General features: G+C 38.4%; 1 protein-coding gene and 1 long non-coding RNA gene across 2 annotated transcripts in view; one reads left to right on the top strand and one right to left on the bottom strand.

Moving 5' to 3' along the window:
- Window positions 1-10,075: 10,075 nt before the first annotated feature.
- On the top strand, window positions 10,076-18,685 carry LOC127411435 (uncharacterized). The gene is made up of 2 exons (XR_007892279.1): window positions 10,076-11,246; window positions 14,713-18,685. It is a non-coding gene; the product is annotated as an uncharacterized LOC127411435 (long non-coding RNA).
- The window catches only part of LOC127411425 (YTH domain-containing family protein 2), a 28,019-nt gene continuing 18,843 nt past the window's right edge, over window positions 15,781-24,956 (bottom strand). Inside the window, exons 5-6 of the mRNA XM_051646982.1 lie at window positions 24,850-24,912; window positions 15,781-19,414 (exon numbers count right to left, since the gene is read on the bottom strand). Of these exons, the coding sequence (XP_051502942.1) occupies window positions 19,391-19,414; window positions 24,850-24,912 (87 nt within the window). The 3' untranslated portion in view covers window positions 15,781-19,390. The remainder of the gene's footprint in view (window positions 19,415-24,849; window positions 24,913-24,956) is intronic.

Raw genomic sequence — 24,956 nt, forward strand, 5'->3', positions numbered from 1 at the left:
ATTGAGTATGGAACTTGTATGGAACCTGGAATATTCCTTTAAATAATGACCATTCCTTGATTGTTTGAAACTTGGCATGAAAATAAAGAATTAAATAAAAAGAATACTCCATTAAAAATAATGGTACGTTTTATTACCAAATCCTTATGTAGTGAGATAACTGTTTTGCCTAATTATTTTATTTTTCACTGTTCTTTATAAGAACCATTAAATAATTAGTTATAGCAAAATATATACAAGAAGGAACAATAACAATATCCTGTAAGTTAAAGAGATAATAATATAAGTTATAAGCAGGCCCAGATGGAATCTGCAGACGTTTTTCACATTTTCTGTTCCGATTTTGGGGGGAAATATGGAATGTATTTAAACATGGTACAATGTGTTAAACTGAGCTGAGAGTCCAAATTGATAGCCAAAATCATAATCAAATTAGCCAAAAAATATTTAATAACTGTACACGCAAGGGGAATTGTTCGGCATGCATAGATTCTATGTGGACCTATAAGTTAAAGGAAACAAAAAGGAGACAAAACAAATCACTCTTTGTTCTTTACATGATGTTAGGCAAAGATGGACCATGCTACTCGTAGGGTCCCCTTATTGGCAGAGGAGGGTTTTGTTGATCAGAAAATTATAAATTATGGGATATATATGATTTTTACATTAAATTTAATACAATCTATGAAATGTAATGCATTCACCCTGTAAATCTCTTCTCTCTCTGTGGGTTGGTGTTTGCGATTATATGGTCTCTGAGGTCTGTGAACTCAGAGTGGGTGGTGGGATGCTGAACTTGTGTTTCTGTAAATGGTAACAAAACGGTTGTCAGGTAGATGGCTCTGTTTCAGATTGCAGCAAAAATGGGATGTCTTTCAAAAGTAGTGGGGGATAGATTTGCAGCTTCATGCATTCTCCTCGTTACCGTTAGAGGGCCATTAACGACTGATCGTTTACATTTATGCTCTTGGCAGATGCCTCTAGTACCAGCTGGATGTTCCGATCATAGGAGTTTGAATATGCTCGAATGGCAGGAGGACTGGATATATGGATATTGTTAATGATAGATTACAGTAGGTTGAGAGAGAGAGAAAGAGATAGAGTGAGAGAGAGAAGGGGAAATAGGAAGACATTGGAGAGAGAAAAGGGCATTGCGAGAGATAAATGGATTCACAGGATGTGTTAATCAGAGATTAATTAAGGCCATTTCATAAGGGATTGGCCTACTCTTTTTTTTGGCAGTAGGTTTGATGGGTTAGTTTTAAAAATTGATTTAATTTATGATGGCATCTATGCCACAGCTGAGAGTGTTGTAATGCTTTGACTGCTTATAGCATGCACATACACACTCACACACACGTATAAACACATCTCTTTCTGATTAACATGAGAAAGAAAAGAAGCAGTCGACTGTTGGGTGTTTTAGCATAATTGTGGCTTTGCTGGTCTCACTCGAGTGAGATGCTTAATTAAAATAATAAATCATGCTTCTGTGTCACCGCTAAAGAAAACCATTCTATCTTTTTTTTCTCTCACTCACTCACTCACTCACTCACTCAAGTATCATTGATATGTCTGTGAAGGTCACGCTGCAACCACAGTGTCCAATCCAGGGCCACATCCACCCAGTCCCACTTCAGGATTAGCTTGTGAACTCGTTAACTGGTTAGCAGATACATCATCCTCCCCCTCCCCCACCACCCTTCCTGATTTTACCCCAGAGCAGCCTTGAGTAAGACACTCTTACCCCACATGGGATGGTCAGATTACAGCTTCCTCATAATCCTGCACAGACTACAGAGACATGTGCCAATCTTTGCATTTCTACCTCTTTTTTCTTTCCCTTTCTTAAGCCCTCTTCTTTTTAGCTTTCTCATTGTTTCTTCTCATTTTGCACACTTTAAAATGGTTGAATGTATTCATGTTACCAAGAAACATTCAATAGGGGACCTGGAGTCGTGAGTTCGAATCCAGGCCGTGCTGAGTGACTCCAGTCTGGCTTCCTAAGCAACTAATTGGCCCGGTTGCTAGGGTGGGTAACGTCACATTGGGTTAACCTCCTCGTGGTCGCTATAATGTGGTTCTCTCTCTTGGTGGGGCGTGTGGTGAGTTTTGCGTGGATGCCGCTGAGAATTGCATGTAGCCTCCACACGCGCTAGGTCTCCGCGGTAACGCGCTCAACAAGCCACGTGATAAAATGCACGGATTGAAGGTCTCAGACGCGGAGGCAACTGAGATTCGTCCTCCACCACCCGGCTTGAGGTGAGTCACTACGCCACCACGAGGACTTAGAGCACATTGGGAATTGGGCATTCCAAATTGGGAATAAAAGGGGAGAGAAAAAAAAGAAACATTCAATAGCAATTATACAGTTGAATCCATCTTTATTTCCCATTCCACTGGGCATTATGATATTGTAGAGCATATCCAAACACTGCTCCCCACACACACTACTCCCTCTGACCTTTTCTTGTCTTCCTGGCCACCTGTCTTTCCTCCCATCCTCCCCTTGTAACTCCTCTCTCACCTGAGGCCTGGTTTGGCATCCTGTGCTGGGATTATGTTTAATCTGGACACATGCCACTTGTTTCCTGTGCTACTCAGAAATACAGAAACACAATGCTATAAAAAATATAACACAGCAAAAATTGAAAAGAAAATATTGAGAAATATCACACAAATATCACAAATAATATTTTATACCCTGCATACAAGAAATGACAGAATACAGAATATCTTTCCTTCTACAATCCCAAATCCACCTGCATTTTCCTGAGTGCTACAGCCCAAGGAAACATTAGTTGTCCGTTTCTAGCATGTAAATGCACTGAAACGATGATGATCATTTATACTGAACGATTATAAAGCAGGACAACAGAATCGATGCATCTGTGCTGTGTTGTGATGAAGTTTAGCTTCCAGGTAATGATGAAAAGCAAAAGAGGGTGATTCCAGTGCAGAGCACAAAATAGGACAGTGATTTGATGAATCTTTAAAGGGCCTGCAATTCAAGAGTCAACACAGTTTATGTTACTATACTGTATTGTAATAAAGCATATATCAAAATATATTGTGATTATTTTTCCTCACAATATTCCATTATTACTTTAGATATATATTATCTACAGATATTTTTATTTATGTGCATTCATTAAAAAAAAAAAATCTTCAGTTCAACTCAAGTTAAGATCAATCAACAGCATTTGTGGCATAATATTGATTACTAAAATTAAATAATTTCGACTTGTCGCTTATTTATTACAAAAAAGAAGAAGCAAAAACCATAGTTACCACTGATATATCCACATTTTCCTGAACGCGGAAGAGTTCCACGATTTGACTGTTTTCAATTTCCAGTCTCCAGTGTTTTCACTCGCATCGGCATATATTCATAGCAAGTAATGTAATGTTTAAGGTATTACATTTGTAAAATTTGTCAAAAAACATGCCGATAATTCACAGAGTCGAGATGAATGTTTTTTATAGACAGTGCCTCACCTCAGTGTGTAGATGACATGAAGCGATGCTCAGAGGTTAGTTACGTTGATATCATTAATTATTCTGAGTTGTTATGACAGCCAACAATGGCACAAGTTGAGCCTGAAATAAATTTTTACACCAAGTGACACTAAAATGTTTGTTGTTCCCCTCTGGATCGCTCGTTTTGCCGGTTTTTACTTGCCACCTCCAGACCAGAAATACAAAACAGGCAATTAGAATTATCATGGCACTGCCCAGCGGTTGCGCAGGAAAACTGTGGATAGAACTGGATTGCTGACGCTACAGTAAACTGCCTGCAGGAGGTGAAGCCACCGGAAGTGTTCTACCGGCCATCTTGGTGTGTCTAAACTGCCATAGAGCATCAATGACTCTGATCTCCGGATACAGCAGTTGCATTTCACCCTCTAGTGACAATCATATTTAATGTTTAATTTGCTAGTTCTGGATAATATTCATTACGAGGGAAAAGATATACGCGGATTGTGATGTCAGAGCCTATCAGTGCAGCACAACAATCACCAATGGTAGGAAAAGCTGTAAAATCTGCTTGTTCTGGGTAACAATACATCCTCACCCCCGAACGGGACTTTAAAAACGTCAGACCGGGATTTCTAAATTGCCTTAAATGCCCAGGATTTGCTTGTTTTCATACTGAAGTGCTCTCTGTAGTCATGCATGGATACATGTCATATATATGTGTTCATTTGCCATTTAACCTAGCGTATCAGTTTGATTTGAACCAACTTTGTTTTGCGTGTCTCCCTCGCTGCACGTGTGATAGAGGGAGAGAGAGCGCACGCTCTTGTTTAAGTGACTGCGAGAAAAAGGCACTTTTTGATGAAAACAGGTAACTCTGAACAAACACTTCAATGCTCATAATAAATAAGTCTGAAAATGTCTGTTTGTATCTTACCTCAGTTTCAGCGAACTGTTCACATTCAGCTGATCTGTTCGCTGATGAAGTTTGTTAGAGGTAGACTGTTTGATATAGATACACATAACTTGCTCGGGCTTTCAAGAAACATGAAAAATTCCAGACTTTAAATAAATAAATGTGTAGGACGTTTGCGTTGTAGGGATGTACACACAGATTTCAGATCTAAAATCGGTGATTGAATGACTAATGTTTACTCGCTGAAATGAGATGATTTTGAAGTCAGTAGGGGCATAGCAATATGGTGGTACAGTGGCTTCACTTTTTTTATGTCATGAGCAATCCAGTTCTATATTATATTTCAGTGGTGGTTACAGTAAGGCACTTTCAATGGAAGTGCCATAAACATTAAAACATGCACAAAAAGTAAAGCCACAAAATGTAAACAGTTTTACAAGATTTCAGGGTTTACCAACATTGCATCGCCATGACAAAGAAGTTGTTAAATTAGATACAACTTTAAGTGATTTTTATCACACTAAAATCATGTAAAAATTTTAGGTCTTGTGGCTTTGCTTTTTAAATGGAGTGCATTTTAACGTTTTATGGACTGGTCCCATTCACTTCCATAGTAAGTTCCTTACTGTAACTGATTTTTTCAGGGACGATAATTTTTTGTGGTAATCAGCATTATGCCACAAATGCTGTAGATTGAGCTAAACTTGTATTGAACCTGGGACATTCCTTTAATGAGGAAGCAGGCCATCATAGTGTTACCAGCCCAGAACTGCTTCCATGAGCTGTTGTACTGGACAAAAGTGAAGCGTACTATGTGAGAGTTTGCGTTACTATATATTGTGACACATTATGATGTATATGAATCGTGACATACTGTAAGTATCATGCCATGTGGCAATTCCAAGCACAGATCTTTTCACACGGAACAGTTACAACAGCTTGAAATTGCAATTTATTTGGATAATAAAGTGGATTTAAGGCTCTGTATATCTATGTAATATGGCTGTATCACTCTGTCACACATATAAATAGGGACCTGGATATACATAAATAAAAAAACAACAGAAAGTCTCTTTTGGCTGGCAGATGTAACGAAAATGGATTACATTTGTTCTGAAATACCAAAAGAATCCAACTGAGAGAGATAGGGATGGAGAGCGAGACAGAGGAAGGGGAAGAGAGAGGGGGTGGGGGACGTTAACTGAGGAAAATTAATTGCTGTTATATGGATCCTGACACCAGTCAATCAGGGTCAATGTGATCCCCATGCCTTTCATTTACTGTGGCGCGCACAGACTTATGCCACTGTAATAATTAATGATGCACATTTTCTGAAGGAGTTTGTAAGGTTGACCAGGTCCCACTGTTAATTTAAAAACATGAATCAGAGCTCTCATCTGCACTCAAGAGTTTAACAGTATGCAACCACTACCCATAACGGCTCCTTCATGAGTCTTCCTGAAATGCTAATAAAAAAATACAATTTAAAAGGGTATTATGCTATTACAAGGGTATTATGTGGTTTATGAGGACATTTCTAGTGTCCCCATAATTCAAATCGCTTAAAAACATACTAAACTATGTTTCTTTGAAAGTGTAAAAATGCATAAAGTTTTTTTGTGAGGGTTAGGTTTAGGAGTAGGGTTAGGGTTAGGGGATAGAATCTATAGTTCATACAGTATAAAAATCATTATGTCTATGGAGAGTCCTCATAAGGATAGCTGCACCAACATGTGTGTGTGTGTGTGTGTTTACCTATTAATACTGTAACCCAGTTATAAACTTTGAGTTGGTTTGTATGTGTGGCCCATTGCCTGAGTTTTGCTGATTATTCAAAATGACCATTTCTCTCTCTCTGCTTAAATAGTCCACAAAACTGATTTGCCTTCTTGTTGCTGTCTCTGACAATCTCACTGACTTGTTCTTATTATCAGCAGTATGAGCATTATCACGTACATTAATCAGAAAAGGATTCAGCCATAATTACAAATCATGCACTTAGCCAATGACAAATCATAACCACAAACAGTAAACGAGGAGGGGAAGAGCTTAAAATAATTACAATTGCAAAAAAATCCTCAGATGTTTTTATATGGTCATGTGAAAACATTGACCTTGAAGGACATATTTACATATCTAGACATGCTGAGATTTTTTTATGTATAATTCTGAAAAACGGCCAGAGCTTTGTGCAGAAAACAGACATTATTACAGAAGGCTGAAAAAGCTCCAGTTCTCTGTGCATTTATTATTAATGTGGGGGATTTTATACTGCCAGCAGTATTTTTCCGTAACCAAACACACAGATGAAATGCCTCTGCACCTCAGAGCGAAGACAGATGCATAATTTTGCAAAGCACATGCGCATGCTAAAGTGGTGCGAAACGAAGAAGTGGGTCATTGAGTGATTTGTTTTAGAGAGGGGGTGGAAACTGGGTCACTGGATGCAGAGGCGGCGAGAAGGGGGTTGCTTTTGGGAGCTTCTGTGTGCTGTTGCTGGGCTAACTATTGGGGTGTATTGAGAAAAGAGGGAGGGAGCGAGAGACAGAAAGAGAACTTTCCATCCTTTTAGGAATTAGTCATGTTGTAAGGTCTAGGAGCATCATTATTTCAAGAAGCATCTGACAGACGCTAGATCCCATTCCAAATGCAGTATTCCAGAAAACACGAGAGTCTTCCAGAGATTCAACTACAAAGAGAACGAATAATGATCCAAAGTAGAAAAATGCAGAGTACCTTTGGACATAATTTCCCTGAGAAAAAATAGAAGAAGAATTAAAAAACACTAGTTCTACACTTCCACAGTTCCACTTAATCACCAAGCCCGAAAAACTCAGTCGCCCTCTCTATCAGAGTGATGTGGTCAGAGCTAATGAAATTGCCACTAATATTAAGGGCACTGGAGAACACCGGTGACCCAGGGGGAGAGAAGGGCATCGATCCATCCACAATAAACCGAGAGCTCATGGTTTCAGCTTTACGCTGGAGTCCGCACTGCCATAACAAGCATTACATCGACTGTACTGTATGCCAAAATGACGTGTTAACTTTTACTGCTAAATACATCCATGATATAGGAGGCATCTAAAGTGCAATGCTGTCTCTCTTGCATTCGCTGGGATAATATTTTAGATAAGATTTGAGGAAATAACCGAGCACCATATGGCTGTGATATTCTATTCAGATTTGCATACTAGGTGTTGTGTAAATATGCTGTCTATGTGGTGATTTTAAAACAAATTGCACTAGACATTTAAAGTTGACTGTGCTATAGCTAAAGAAAACTATGCATGCATGTGTATGTATGCATACTACGGCAGAGTACATGCACGTTAATGCAGCAGCGAACACAACAGCACATGCTGTCTTCAACTGATTTAACAAACTACCCTGCCAATTTAAAAAACACACGCATCCATGCTTGCTCACATACACATCTGTGCATAGCCTATAGGCACACACCCTCCTAAGATGCACATATAATGGTCAACTCAGCACTATGCCCATATTACCTTTAAAGCATAAGCACATAAAAGTGAAGAAACAGAACCTAACACCTCTAGATGCAAATGTACACTGCACTCCTTTCTTCCAACACACATTCTGTAGGTAGCATTAATTTAAAATAATGACCTTTCCCACTTAAATACCGCAGGTTTAAGTTTTAGAGTCGTTTAGCTTTAGTTGATGTAATCTCGTAAATGTCCTGTTTTAGCTCGTCGGTGAGGACTCTGTTTAGTGACCCATCTGTTCTATGACCTCTTTAAAATGATCCAGCACAAAGATTGACTGCTTCAACAGAACATCTGGTTGCTTTGCTTTTGTTAATTAATTTTGTTTTCTCTTTAATGTAAATTTTCATCTGATGCTGACATAAACTAAAATATATGAACTCTGGGATTTAAACAAATTAAAATCTCTCGATTGGGACTGTAAATTGCTCCTTCTTGCCTCTTTAAAGAGAAGAGGAGAGAATGGCTGTGATTTTTAAAAAATTTTAATATTTTAAATTCTGTATTCAGAAGACAGAGGACAACTGTAGCATTTAATACTCAAATGTGAAAAATTTTAATTTACTGCAATGAATGTGGAGCCACTTTTAAATTAACTCCCACACTTGCATGGATGAGTACACACACAGACAAAAACAAAAAGAAAACAGAATATGCAAACACACACATACACACACGCAGAAGGAGCAAGTCCTGGGATGCTCGTCATTTGTAATGAGGCGATAATCCAGCTCAAACGCTCCTATTTGCTAATCTGTCAGATTACAGATTAAAGTGCACTCAGAGGACACTATCGTTAGGAGGAATGCAGGCTAGGCTAGTGCTGACACACACACACACACACAGTGGCCCTAATCTCATTCATTCTTCCACTTCATCTCTGTGCGATTTGCCTCCAGCATACACACTCGCATACTGTAAAATGCAAAAATATACAATAAGGATCTCATGCAGGAATATACATGCATTGACATGAAACATAAACAGTGCAACAACAATGTATTCAAACAACACACAAAGCACAGTTTTAAGATGCTAGAGAATGTTTTACGCTCCCACTATATCCCATCTTTATGTTTTGGCATTTTAAACAAAAATGACATTTTATATTTACATTATGTCAAATCAGTAAATAAATGTTGTATATAATGAATTTAGAATTATTATTACTATTGAATTTTTTTCCATTCATAAAAATGAAGGATTTAAAATTAGCAAATTGCAAATGAATCTTTTAAAGAACCGTACATCTGCACACAATTTTAAGATTATATTGTTTTTTAAAAAAAACAGTGTGCTGCACATAATATGCTGAAGCATAACATTTATTTAAATATAAAAAATAGTTCAAACCCTATTCAAAACCCAAGACTAAAGAGTACTGATCTCTTCTGTACGGCTATCGTTCACTAGGGTTTAATGCTTTGAAATGCATCCAGATTTAACAGCATTCTTATAAAGAATGATGCAGAAGAATGAATAAAAAATAGATTTAAAATGAAATTAATATAACTTTGCATTCATCAAGCTTTGTCCCTCTGATCTGCAACAATATAACACATTGGTGAAGTAGTGGCTCTTGTTACATCATGCATGATATATTGTGTGTGTGTGTGTGTGCATGTGTCAGGGGAGCATACTGGGTTGCCTCCCTATGGCCCCCCTTCCACAATCAGCTGATCACCCTGAAAAGATGGAGTGGTCCAGGGTCAAAGTTCAACTGTGTCATCCCCCACCACCCCCTTAGCAGTCAGTATGTATTACCATATATTAACTATCAATGCCTAGATTGTCAAATGCACATGCCGTGAACTATTTTGTACCTTACATTCAGTGTATATTCAGTTGTATGATGTATGTATGAGCACCTTATTTCCAAATATAGCTAAATATAGCATGTATGTCATATATTTACAATTCTAGGTATGTGTGAGACTGTATCTGATGCATTTGTGCACAGTTTCCTTTATATGAATGTGCAATCTATTGTGTTTTAATGTGACTGTGTATGTGTATCTTGGTCAGAGAGGGTCTCCCCTCCCCTGCTCAGTCAACCCCCTGCATGTGTAATCCCTGCCAGCTGTCCCCACAATCTAATCTCTCTACCACGATCAGCTGGGACGTTACACCCACGTGTGTGTGTGTGTGTGTGTGTGTGTACCCAGGGACGTGGGGGTGGTGTCAAACGAAGAGCATAAATTGTAGCCCGAGTGTGAGCGCAGCACAGTGTGTGTGTGTCCGTGTGTGCGTGAACTGCTCATCCCCTGCATACCTGCTCCTTCCCTCTTCCTCTGGATTTGTATACATATATGCCTCTGTGTTTATATATGTATATTTGCATTTTCAGCTTTTTCTTTAAAAAAAAAAAAACACAATATTTTTTTTTAGTGTTGCGTACTGTCAGATGGATTTTTGCAGGCTGATATAGCTTATGGTACGGGGGAATACTCCACTTTTTTTTAATAAGGCTACAACATCCCAGCTCCTGATTTTCCCTCTTCTCTCATCCTGCATGCGTGAAACCTTCCTACCTGTCTACCTCTCCCCTGCCCCCTTCACCCCACCTAGAACATCTCCCTGCAACCCAGCTCTCCAGCCTCATGAAAGGAGCTTCTTCTGGGGCAGAGAGCTTCGGCAGGACCCCTGTTCATCCCTGGATGGAGAATAGCAAGAACTGACGGAACTAAGAGAACGGAAAACCGGGATATACACTTCTCTACGGGGCTGTTTCTATTTCCCCGCAATAGATCAAGAATACAGGAAAAAGGAGCAAAAAATAATCCTTAAAGCAGTAGTTTTGCAGAAATAGATTATGCTCCTGGGTACTTTTTTTGTATGTGTTCTCATGGTTATGGCTGTAACTGATGTGTTGGAACATTACAACATATTTATTTTCTAAATACATGTACATTTTCTGTTGTGTAATGTATGCATTTTTTTTTCTTCAAATGTCATCATCAGCTTCAACTCTTTTGATGTGATTTTAACCCGAACTTGTTTTTACTTGCGGTATAGGTGCATGTATGCCGTGAGAGAGTGACAGAAATAAAAAAGACAGAGAGAGAGAGAAAGAGAGGTGGGGGGAGAGAGGGAATAAGGAGGGAGAGAGAGAACAGACTGTCATAAGGAAGCGTTAGCTTTACATTGCGATGCTGGCAGGCGTCTCATGGCGGTGGATGTGCTGAATGGACGGAGGTGGAGAGCAGCGCATAGCTTTGCATCTTCACATCTCACACACACAGCTTTGCTGGTCCTCTTTGTTTGGCAGAGATGAGGGAAGGTCTGCTGGAATGAAAATGAAAGCAGGTGCCAGGGCTTCTTGCAGAATGGTACAACAAAAGGTAGATCCTCTTTATTTCCCCCCCTCTCTCTCTCTCTCTCTTGCAATTTCTCAGGTCATGTATTCGGTGCAGAGTAAAGGTAGCATTGTGGATTTCACCAGGGCAGGTTGTAAATGTATTTGAATTGGATAGTGTTGAAATGCTTTTTATTTTATATGTGTAAAATATGAACAAGAGAAACACTGTGGTCTTGTCTTATGTTGTCATTTATTTTTTGATCCTACCATACATTTAGGCCACTCGAAGAGGGGAATTACCCTATTTAAAACAGCATACAGACACGTACACGATACACGCATTGGGAGAATTCACGGAATCCTTGGAAAAAGACGTGCAACAGTGTGTTTGCAAGTGTCCACAAGATTGTGTGTGGTGTGTGTGTGTGACTGTGTGAGACTAGGCACTCTGGTGTGGACTGCACTAACACCAGCAAAGCCCACAGCAGATGCAGGAGAAGGAGGACAGGTGAGAAGAAAGGGGTTTTAAGCATCCTTGTAGTCAGAGCAATCCAGACTGCAGGGATGAGGAAGAATGGAGAGTTTGTAGGAAGAAATGGATGAGAAGGATGCTGTGTGAGGTTTGGAAACTTGGGTTTTTGCTCTTTGTGTTCACAGTGGACCTTGATTTAATTTCAATACAATTAAGGCACGCGGTGAATGCCAAGAGAGAAGCCAACAGCAACACTCACCTGAGAAACAGAGAATGAGAGACTTAAGACTGATCAATATTCAACTCGTCTATGAGGCAGTTATGTTCTGCACTGTCACTATAACCGTTGTGGGTTCATACTGGACATAACACAGTTGCTTTGCACAATAAAAATAATACATGCACCATTACTCTCATTTTCAACCCCTAACTGATTTTCTTTGATTGGGGGGGCAATATGTAGACAGGATATCAACAAACACAAGGCCTAATAGGCATTCAGTGATTTAAAAAAAGCCTCATTGTTATCTCTTCCAAACTATAATATTATATTTACTGACACAATGATCTGCAAAATGTTTGTAGGCAAAAGATGCAAAGGTTGCGTTATGACCTAGGCTACAGTTCACAACACGAGTCATCATTACAGGCACTACACGGTGTTGTGAGCACGGGATTAAGGCCCTCAGATGTTAATGATAAAATTTGGGCCAATCAAAAGACATAGTGCAATTCAGATATTTGATATTTCACGAATTTTTGACAGCGTCACCCAAACATTTGACGGAGTAAATTTGTTAGAAAGCAGATCCGGCCTAGATTCAGCTCAGGCCTGCAGCAGATTAACATTTTAAACAGGAAAACACACTGCAAGCAAAAACACAAGACCCACGGTAATGCTTCTGTCGCGAGCATACCGTGCAAATCATTTCCCTTCAAACTGTCAGCATTAAATCTCCTAATCCCGCTCTGGGCACGTGCTGCAGATGTTAAGAGGGGTCAAAGTTTACGTATTTATTGTGAATTTTCCCTCACAAAAGAAAGCCAAACAAGGTCTGGGATGAGGCTTTGCCCCTCAGGGTAGATTTCTGTCGACGGAACGCATGACTGTGAAGACAATAAAAGCAAATATTAATCACTAATATTAATCATTAAGACCAAACATCGAAGTTGCTGGTGTCGCATTTCTGCTTTTGTACATTTATACCTAGCGTTAATACAGTTTATTTTGTATTTTTTCCCCATAGCTTTATTTGTGTTAAGCTGTTTTCAAATAAAGAACAAGCTTGTTACCATCCGAGATCCAAGAGACAATTTCCCAAAATAGATTTGACTATCAGTAGCCTATCTGTACTTTTTGGAAAACTAGGCTAAATTGAAGTCTGTTAAATCATAATATATATATATATATATATATATATATATATATATATATATATATATATATATATTCCCCAGAGGAACATTGCTTTGCATTTTATTCAGGTTACATACGTGTTACATGCTTGCATTTATTCTGCATTATGCAAATATTCTACGAAACACTAATATCCTAAGTAAAATAATCGTATTTGAGTATTGAAGAATAATGTGATTACAGGATGAAATCGAGGCCTTATTCCGTGAAGTCTTGAGTGAATAGTCTAGAATCAGTTAAACTACATTTTTATTATGTCTTTGAAGTTATAATAGGCTATTCATGCAAAGTCATGTAACGCGAATGTTAACAGAATGTTACATTAACAAATAATATGAAAATAGTTTTTCAGCTATTCAAAACGATGCACAAAGAATTACCTATAATTTTGTAGTGTTTCAGTATGATCCACAGAAGATGGCTAAAACACAGACATGACAAATGTGTATAAGATTGACCAAATCTTGTTATAGCTTACATAGGTTAAAAGATGATTGCAATAAAGTATCTATAATGAATAAATTAATTTAGATAATTTCTTTATGTAAATAAATAAAAACACGCCTGTTTATTAACAAATATCCTAGATAATTTGAATGTAGAAAAAGCAAAAAGCAAAAAAAAAATAAAAAAAAATAATAAAAAATAAAATAAAAATGTTTAAGGCGCAACATTTTTACTTTTATTTATTTACAAATTCGCCTATTCTTTAAATAAAAAAACTTTTATTTTTTTTAATCAATTTTTTTTTTTTTTTTTTTACGTATGTTAAACTAATTTTAAACCAATTAAAAGGAAATGGATGTCTCTTTTATATTTTCATTTGACCTCCACTAAATATTCGTCTGAAATAAATCGGTCTCTCAGTGTTATACAGAAATGATTTTATTATGTAAATAGCAGTCTTTGCAGACATGGCCAGGCGTTACTAATGGCAAAATACACGCGCGCTCTTGATAATGCGCGCTCTTGATAATGCGCTGAACGCACGCGGCTGCGAGACTGTCAACAGACTGATAAACGGAGCGCGTTCTCCTCGCCCCTCACCCCGCACACAATCCGGACTGCAACGGCAGCAGGATAAAAAGCGATAATACTGTCTGGGGTACAAGAAGAACCTGAATCGGAAATTCACAACAGCTATTGCGTTTAAACCCGAGACTGATTGGGTTCAGGCCTGCATCTCTTTGTTATTCAGGTGCAGCCTGTTATCAGAGTGGCCACACGGATATGATCTACAAGCCTGAAAATCGCTACAGACTTTCTCTGTGGCCTGCACTGCTACAGTCATACATTTTTTTTTTTTTTTTTAAGTAATTGTTCCAGAGGTGTTTTATTGCAAAATAAAACAAGGGACCAGGGTTGTTTTAATAAGGATTTTCTTGCAGAACAATTAAAAATAATAATAATAATAATAATAATTAATAATAAAATACTAACACATTTAACTGATTGGGGTTCTGCTTTTTGTGTGTAAAACTTATGGTTCTCTACAGTTTCTATTTTCTTTCAGGGATGAAAAGCCTCCACATCATAATGTACACATCAGTATGCCTGTACACTATTTGATTTGCTATGAAGCTGAGAAGATACGGTTACTGTTACTGATTTTATTTTCAGAGAAGAATCACCGTCGACAAGGAGACAGACTGGACTGCATCTGTCTTAAACATACTGCATCAATGTTCTTCAAGACACGTGCCGACCCCCTCCCCACCTTCATGTTGTCTGGGGATCCCATGAGGTTTAGGGTTCCCTGGGGAAAGAGGCTGAGGTCAGAGAAGGGCCCCTCAGGCGGCATGATATAGACAGACGGGAGGTTGAGCCATGTGCTGCATCTTATTCCCCCCCCATACGCAAAACACCCCTAATATCATCCATACACACACACACACACACACAAAGTACCCCAATAAAAATACTAATATCGTTAATGCGCTTGCACAGTTTATGCATCTTAGTACTAAAGGTGGTAGTGTTCTCCTGAACTGTCATTAATTAAAGAGTTCAGTGACCTCACTGACAAGACAACCCTTGACCAATTACCCAAGCGCAAAAACCATTGTCATTGCCAAAGTATATCAAGTTTAAAATAATGCCATATTGTTCACTAAGTATGAACTAAAATATCCATTGTGTCTGATAGTTTAATCTCATTATTATACAGAGTGAAAGATTTGGTGATATATGCTTAAATACAAGGATGTATCCAAAGCCCTATATGTATAAGTGAGACCGGGGCTAGTTTAAAGGCCATATCCAGTAAGTGCAAGTTTTTGAGCCAAAAGCCCAATCACACAAATAGTTGCTTTCTCTGGCAGTGCTTTCTGTGTTGATTTCAAACACATTTCTGGGGTCTGTCCTTCAAACTAAAATTCCAGTATCATTATATTTTGGCTATAAATGTTTGGTAAACAACTGAACACAATAAAAACACACTAGCATACAATCTGACAGCAGTCAGCTATATAGTTTTCAACAGGAAAACCGAACCATGTTCTAAGGACAAGGGTAATTTTCATTAATGTTTTTGAATTAATGAATTTATTCATTGCAATAGCAGTTGGCCCAAACAATGTTTTGACATGTTTGTACAACCTTTAGATATTTTTCATGTGTCATGGTATGTTTATGCTTCATAATTGTTTTAATTTTAAATTTGACAGAAAATTCAGCAAATCCATTAAATAGCCAATAATACAAGTATTTATTATAATAAGTCCCCAATAATACAACTGATCAGTTACAATATTTGTGGGCCAAAACAATGTTTTGAATGTTTCCCTTCACATTTTGCTGTTTCAAGAATTGTTCTGTTTCATAATTGTTTGAAATTTGCTGGAACGCCTATGATAGGGCGTTTAATGTTAAGTTTCATTATGACAACTTTCCCTTTATAATGTGACAACACGCAGCGCTATTAAGGCATGTTGTCAAAACTTTTTAACCAACATTTTATGGTATGCGCCTATACAAAAAATGACTTCCAAAAATAAAACTAACCTACCCTAGGCCTATTCACTGGAGTAAAATGTGTGACAACTAGCCCCAATTTCCACCCCCCAAATGTTTTAATGAGTTGCTGGACACTGAAATATTTTGTTTGATGATTGTGATGTAAAGACAAGAAATAAAGGTTTGTATACAGACACAAACATTGCACCTCTTTCTTTACCACATTCCAAAGGAGAAGCCCTGTTCACATTTCAAACAATTATGAGCTAAGCTTATTTGGATAGATCTTTTGTTAAAATAACCAGAATATAAATTGACAGATTCAAGAAAAAATCCTTTTAATTAAAATATCAAATAATAATAATAATAATAATAATAAAAAAAAAATCATATTTGTCACAAGTGCGAGTACTCGTGTCTGTTTCAGTCAATTCTAAGTGGGTCGTTTACACCAGTTTGGGCATTTTGAAAACGCACGGAAAATGAAGATCTGCCGCCCCCTAATGGACAAACATCGTCACTTCCATATCGTGCCGCCATTTTATGATTAAATTCTTCAGAGTGGCAAACGTTTACGAACACCCACTATGTCTTCAGGATACTGACACGCAATTTAGACGTGTAATCCACCTAATTTTCAACCAGCTTCAGTGAATTTAGCAATTTTCTACTACACACGAGCGTGTTTCACACTCAAGGAAAACCCGTACACGTTCTAATGGCAAAGTGGCAAACAGCGCCACCGAGAGGCCGTATTTAAAACGGCAGGAGTAAAGAAATACAGCGTACCAAACATGCCATCAAATATTCAATGCAACAAGAATTAAAAAGGCAAATGTATTTCTTAGATCATAATTACATTTAAGGAATTCAATAATTTCTTGAAAATACCTAGGTGACAGACAAGGAGAAAACGCTCACTCCAAGTTGGCAATTCCTGACAGAACTAAATAAAACACCCCTATGAAAATAACGAGCATTAGGTTGAACGCAAAACTACTTTAACTGTTCATTTACGCCTTCATTTATCCTTGAGACCTGGCAACTGAACCATTAGTGTTATCGTTAAGCCGTAAGCCACAGGTTCAATCGACAGTATTTTTGTGGCATCTGATGATTATAAAAAAACGAGATAACAGTGAGGCACTTACAATGGAAGTGAATGGGACCAGTTGTTTGAGGGTTTAAAAGGCAGACATTAAGGTTTATAATTTTATGAAAGCACTTACATTAATTCTTGTAAATCTTGTGTATTATTTGAGCTGTAAAGTTTTAAGTCATTTTATCGAAGGTTTTCGCAAATTTGCCACTCGTTTTCACATGCAAATTATTTGCTTGTAATTTGCCGCAAATTATTGCCAGAAGTGTGCATTTATTCACCTGTAGCATTGAATTGGCAGGAAACCTAAGGCAACAACTGACAATTTGCCATTACTGGCAAACACTTCTATGGCAAACCTGTGGCAACAATATAAGTTTGCCACAGTGGTTTGCCAGAACTCTCGATTTTAGTAATGGAACTTTATACAGAAAAAGTTTGCAAATGATATTTCCTTGTGGCCATACTTTTAAAACAGCATTTTAACATTTACAAATTAGCCCCATTCACTTCTATTGTAAGCACCTCACTGTAAACCAGATTTGTTTTTTTCCCCCAAAGAAGTCAAAATGAACTTTAGCGGTAAACTACATTATGCCACAAATGCTGTCAATTAAGTTTAACTTGTATTGAACCCAGAATATTCATTTAACAATTTTCTTTTTGTCAATACAATCTTCAGACATTAGTTTATTTGTTTCTTGTTAAGTTCCTTAAAGACCAAAACCTGACTTTTGTTTCGCAAAGTGACGTTACATTAAATGCTCTTGACAGACACTTCTTAACAAGAAAGCACATAGTGTTTGTAGAAATTAAGCAGACGGCCAAGGATACAGTTAAGATTAAATCCAAATCTTCAAAGTGCCAATAAAAACAATATCGATGCAAAATATTCAAGTTCAACCTCCAAATTCTTCCATTTCAACAGCTTTAAGTTCACCATAAAGCAAACACACTTCAAACTTTGTGCAGCATCTTTATTCTGACACTGCTAAATGCCAGCAGTTTTTGCAGGACTCGTTTAATGCACCGATATGAACATAGCAGAAGGAGGGTTGAAGGTGTGCAGGCAGCTAGTGTAGGACAGGAGTCAGGAGTGTGGGTGCTGGGTCAATGGGGGCCAGGCAGTTTGGGACACGGGTTAGTGCATGAAAGTTTTTTGTCAAATAAGGGGAAATGCATCACACAAGTTTTGCAGAGTATATCACATTTATTTTTAATGAACTGATTATGCGAAAGAGAGGGTCCAAGGCCCATCTCAATGTAGACGGAAGAAAAAGATAAAAAAAAAAATAAAAAAAAAAAAGACGAGGACAGCAGCCCATTGCAAAAAAAAAAAAAAAAAAAAAAAAAAAAGTTTAACTTGCATAAGAAAAAGGAGTAAATGAAAAATAAGCTGACAACTCTCAAACACAGCCCCTTTTGTACACTATAAAACTGATCCAACGACCAAAGCTTTAACTCAAATCTGCTTCTCCACTTATCCCCTTTTACAAACACAAAAACGGGAACACAGAGGAAGAAAAAAAAAAAAAACAACTCAGGACAATCCTAAACATTTATTTGATTCTTTTGAATGTACTTTTTTTAATTTTTAATTTTTTATCTTGGTTAAGGGCTGTGGACAAAAACATTTTTTCTCTTAGGAGTTACTGATACTTTGCACTGACTACTGGCCAATTACAAACAATTGAACATCCACTGCGAAGGCGACGCCAATTGTGCGTCCTGACTGGATGGTTTCAGCTCCAATAGAGGGAGGGGATTACAGAGAAATGGGGTGGGGGAACCCTACAGGATCCGAGCACTAGAGCTCAAATGTTTAAAAAAAAAAAAACACTCAAGATTGTAGTAAGAGAGAAGCATTGTGCTTGGACTGTAAAACCAGATGTTCTTCTAAAAAAAGAAAATGGAAAAACAAAAACAAAATCAGAAGGAAGAGGCAGCGGAACAAAAACAGGACCAAAAAAAAAAAAAAAGAGGAAGTACTGGGTTCACTATTAGAATCCTATAGAATTAAGTTGTAGTCCTATGAATAATCGTGTCATTTTTCTTTTACTACAAGTTCGAAGTCAGTCTTTTAAGTCAAAAGAAATCAAAAAAAGTCTTCATTTAGTTTTTTTTTTTCCTCGTTTCAAATCCTTGGTTAATTCTTTCCCCAAAATAATTTCTGAAAATATCTGGTTGTAAGATCGGGGAGAGAAAGCACAGGGCCTGTCAGTCTTTTGCCCAAAGCAGTGCCTGTTACTTCACACGTCCTTGGCGATCCTGAAGATAATGAAAAAAAAAAAAAAAAAAGATTAGTAAACAAAATGCAAAGAGAGGTAATTGACAAATGCTATAAAAATGGATTCATAAATAATTGACATTGTCTTTTTAAAAGCCTTTAAATTACTTAAAGTTTTAAAAACAGATTTCAAAATGTTACTTCCACCTACATCCACTTATATATATATATATATATATATATATATATATAAAATATAGCTGCTGTTTCAATTTCACTTACAAAGTGAATGTTGTGTTTAAGTATTCGGCCAACAGATCATTTGAAAATATACAAGAGAAACAGTAAACAACAGTCATCAAAGGTGCTGCAAGTAGGGATGGGACGATTTATCGAATTTCTATATATACATACATACATATATATATATATATATATATATAAAAAGAAAAAAAAAAAACGTGTGTATATACAGAAACTCAGCAAAAAAAGAAACATCCTCTCACTTTCAACTGCTTTTAATTTCAGCAAACACAATGTGTAAATATTTGTATGAACAATGATTCAACAACTAAGACAAACTTTCACAGACATGTGACTAACAGAAATGGAATAATGTATCCCTGAACAAAGGTGGGGGGGGGGGGGGGAGGTCAAAAGCAAAAGTAACAGTCAGTATCTGGTGTGGCCACCAGCTGCATTCAGTACTGCAGTGCATCTCCTCCTCATTGACTGCACCAGATTTGCCAGTTCTTGCTGTGAGATGTTACCCCACCAAGGCACTTGCAAGTTCCAGGACATTTCTGGGGGGAATGTCCCCAGCCGTCACCCTCCGATCCAACAGGTCCCAGACGTGCTCAGTGGGATTGAGATCTGGGCTCTTCGCTGGCCATGGCAGAACACTGACATTCCTGTCTTGCAGGAAATCACGCACAGAACGAGCAGTATGACTGGTGGCACTATCATGCTGGAGGGTCATGTCAGGATGAGCCTGCAGGAAGGGTACCACATGAGGGAGGAGGATGTCTTCCCTGTAACGCACAGTGTTGAGATTGCCTGCAATGACAACAAGCTCAGTCCGATGATGCTGTGACACAGCGCCCCAGACCATGACGGACCCTCCACTTCCAAATTGATCCTGTTCCAGAGTACAGGCCTCTGTGTAATGCTCATTCCTTAGAGTCCAACCATCACCCCTGGTGAAACAAACCGCGACTCGTCAGTGAAGAGCACTTTTTGCCAGTCCTGTCTGGTCCAGCGAAGGTGGGTCTGTGCCCATAGGCGATGTTGTTGCCGGTGATGTCTGGTAAGGACCTGCCTTACAACAGGCCTACAAGCCCTTAAGTCCAGCGTGTTCACGCAGATGAGCAGGGACCCTGGGCATCTTTCTTTTGGTGTTTTTCAGAGTCAGTAGAAATGTCTCTTTAGTGTCCTAAGTTTTTATAACTGTGACCTTAATTGCCTACCGTCTGTAAGCTGTTAGTGTCTTAACAACCGCTCCACAGGTGCATGTTCATTAATTGTTTATGGTTCATTGAACAAGCATGAAAAACATTGTTTAAAGCCTTTTCAATAAATATCTGTATAGTTATTTGGATTCTCACACACACGGTCAAAAGTTTTGAAACACTCATTCTTTATTATAATTTTTCACATTTTAGAATAATAATAATCAAAACTATGGAATAACATAGTTATGATAGGGAATCTATGTTGAGTACTTACTGGCTGCTTTATTATTTGGTCATCAATTTCAAAAACGTTTTTTTTTTTAAATTAAATTAGTTTTATAATGAAATAAATTAAAATGGCGGCACAATTATATTTTTGTCTGCAAAACTAATTTTAAACATTTAAACATACGCCTTCAGATCAAAAGATTTTTGATCATGAGAAACATTTCAGCCAAGTGTTTCAAAACTTTTGACCAGTAGTGTGTGTACGTACGCACGCGCACACAGCTCAAAGAAATTAAGGGAACAGGTAATCACAGTATAACACCAAGTCAATTAAACTTCAGGGATATCAATCTGTCCAGTTAGGAAGCCTAAGCGATTGTGAATCAGTGTCACCTGTTTTGGTGCAAATGAAAGTGACAACAGGTGCACTGGAGAGGCAAAAGCAAGACAACCCCCCAAAAAGGTTTGGTTTTGCAGGTGGTGGCCACAGACAATTGCTCTCCCCTTATTCTTCCTGACTGATTCTTCTCTAGTTTTGCATTTTGCTAGTGTTCTTGTCACTACTGGTACCATGAGGCGGTACCTGCAGCCCATTCAGGATGCACAGGTAGTCCAGCTCCTCCAGGATGGCACATCCATATGTGCTGTCGCAAGAAGGTTTGCTGTGTCACCCAGTACAGTCTCAAGAGCATGGAGGAGATACCAAGAGACGGGCTGTTACACGAGGAGAGCTGGACAGGGCCGTAGAAGGGCATCAACCCAGCAGCAGGACCGGTATCTGCTCCTTTGTGTGAGGAGGAACAGGAGCAGCACTGTCAGAGCCCTACAAAATGACCTCCAGCGGGCTACTGGTGTGCATGTTTCTGACCAAACTGTCAGAAACAGACGCAATGAGGGTTGCATGAGGGCCAGACGTCCTCACAGCCCAGCACCGTGCAGCTCGATTGGCATTCGCCAGAGAACACCAGAATTGGCAGGTCCGCCATTGGTGCCCCGTTCTCTTCACAGATGAGAGCAGGTTCACACTGAGCACATGTGACAGACGTGAAAGAGTCTGGAGACGCCGTGGTGAACGTTATGATGCCTGCAACATCATCCAGCATGACCGGTGTGGCGGTGGGTCAGTGATGGTCTGGGGAGGCATATCCTTGGAGGGTCGCACAGACCTCCAAGTGCTAGCCAACGGTACCCTGACTGCTGTTAGGTACCGGGATGAAATCCTCAGACCCATTGTCAGACCTTACGCTGGTGCAGTGAGCCCTGGGTTCCTCCTGGTGCAGGACAATGCCCGGACTCGTGTGGCCAGAGTGTGAAGGCAGTTCCTGGATGACGAAGGCATTGATGCCATTGACTGGCCCTCACGTTCCCCAGACCTGAATCCAATTGAGAACCTTTGGGACATTATGTATCGGTGCATCCGACGCCAAGTAGCGCCCCACAGACTGTCCAGGAGCTTACTGATGCCCTGATCCAGGTCTGGGAGGAGATCCCCAGGACACCATCCGCAGTCTCATCAAGAGCATGCCCAGACGTTTTCGGGAGTGCATACAGACACGTGGGGGCCATACACACTACTGAGTCACATATGTTGCCGATGAAATTCACGCAAGTTGGAACAGCCTGTGATTTCAATTGTTTCCTTTGATTTTTGGTGTGAGTTTGAAACCAGCCCTCAGTTGCTTGGTGATTATGGTTTCCATTGACCATTGTTACATCATTTTGTTCTCAACGAATTACACAATGTACAGTAAAGATTTTGATCTTCAATATATTTCGTTCATCGAGATCCAACGTGTGATTTAAGTGTTCCCTTAATTTTTTGAGCAGTGTGTGTGTGTGTGTGTATATATATATATATATATATATATATATATATATATATATATATATATATATATATATAGACCATATAGAAACTCGCTATTTCAATTATTGTCACAAAAGTTCCTTGAAATGCTTCAAGTGCTTGAATTTAGCTTTTAGAAATTAAACTACTGGAATACCAAGAAAAATCAGCTTTTGTTGACAAGTTCTTGATTACGTTGGACCAGTTCTTCCATATAATGTGTCCATAAAAAAAAAAAAAAAAAGAGATCCACTCATACCACTTTCATTAATGTGTCTTCCAATATCCTATCTGTTCTTTACAGTCAGATAAAAAAGTAAAAAGAAATCTAAATTTTAAATCACACATAGCACAGATGCGATAAAGACAACTTCTCTCGTTAATAAACCGGAACACTGCTCGAGTTTGAGACAAACATTTGTTTTTTTACCATTTTAGCACTTGTTATAAAAATGAATGCAAACTCAATGTTATTACTTGTAAATTGTACACATTACATCAGTGACAGCTCATATTATTATATATACAATTTCATAATATATTAATTGACAGAATGTACAAAATATAAAAAAATAAGTGTGTAACGATGACAAACATATTATTAAAAAAATAAAAGCGCACGTCACTCTGTGAGGATTATCTCTGCACCTTATGTTGTTTTGGGGCTGCCTTCAGTCGGGATCATCTGCTGTAAGTAACAACATGCCATTCCCCATATTGTTTATGTTTCATAAAGCAAGCAAAAATGCAGCAAAAACATGCATGCATGTTACTTGGGGGGGCAATCATTTTTGCTTATTACTTCATGAAGCAAACAGAATATGGAAAATAGCATATTGTTACTTACAGCACCACGATAAAAATAAGCAAAGACAGCCTAATGGTTAATAGATCTTGAAATAATCCTCACAGAACAATGCGAGGTGGCTAAAGACACTATTTTGTGTGTGCTTGTATTTTACAAGTGGAGACTTTTCTAACGCTGAACTCATAACTACTTGACCTTTTTGATATTTCCTATTCTCAATATGATTATTGTGATCACATTTCATAAGTTACACAATAGAACGGTCACAGATGAGCGCTGTAACAAGCGTCTGTGAATGAGACACGCATGCGGACATGCATACCACACAAAACACCGCTGCTCTAGCAGTCTTGCTGCCGGCACGTATATTACATGTATAGAGATTAGGGTTTTTATTGTGTGTTTGTTGTTTAATGTTCATTACATGCTGTTTATCGCCTCATTTTAGTTTAATGCATTATTACAGCTGTTAGAAGTTCATTATTTTCTCTCCGTGGCGAGTCATCAGGATTACTGTAAACACTCATAAGTGGGCATCATACAATTTATGCAAGTGTACTGTCATGTTTTGGAACCAGACTCAGCCGTTGAATTAGCCACACCCTCTCTTTCAAAACTTCACTCTCTAAAAACATATGGACATACTAAGACACACTTGGAGACGTTGTATTGTTGATGGGGTGGGGTGGTGGGGGGAGCATCCCTAATGATGCTCTAATACTAGCGTATATGGACTGTCCTGTGAATGCACGCAAGCAGAAACAAAGAATTTGACCGCGGCCCATGGACATCTTTTTCCTCTTGCTGTTTACCAAGCCTAAGGCTGTTATAGAGAATGGTGTGATATTTCATTAAACCTTTTTTCAGTGAATTCTGACAGGTAAGAGTGTTTTCTGCATTTCATAAAAAAAAAAAAAAAAAAAAAAAAATCTTTAAATCAATTTTCAGCAAAGATATCAGAACCTACTTCAGTTATCTTCTGACAAGCCTAACTAGACTTGTTAAAGAACATTAAATTTGACAAGTGTATCCAAGGCCTTCTGTCTAAACTAGCAGCGTTATTCACGAGCTCACAGAAACGTCTTTACAAGCATACAACATAAGGAAATTATGAGCAAGGGGTGAATCTGCAAGATGTGTCACCTGCATTCTGTAGTGGCTACGACTGGAGTTATTGGAGTACGGGTCACTCCCCTGAACATCCACCTGCCCAGAAAGAGAAATGTCTGTTAGTCCTCTTAAACTATTTT

The sequence above is a fragment of the Myxocyprinus asiaticus genome, chromosome 20 (genome assembly GCF_019703515.2).
Source record: "Myxocyprinus asiaticus isolate MX2 ecotype Aquarium Trade chromosome 20, UBuf_Myxa_2, whole genome shotgun sequence".
In the NCBI taxonomy this organism is placed as follows: Eukaryota; Metazoa; Chordata; class Actinopteri; order Cypriniformes; family Catostomidae; genus Myxocyprinus; species Myxocyprinus asiaticus.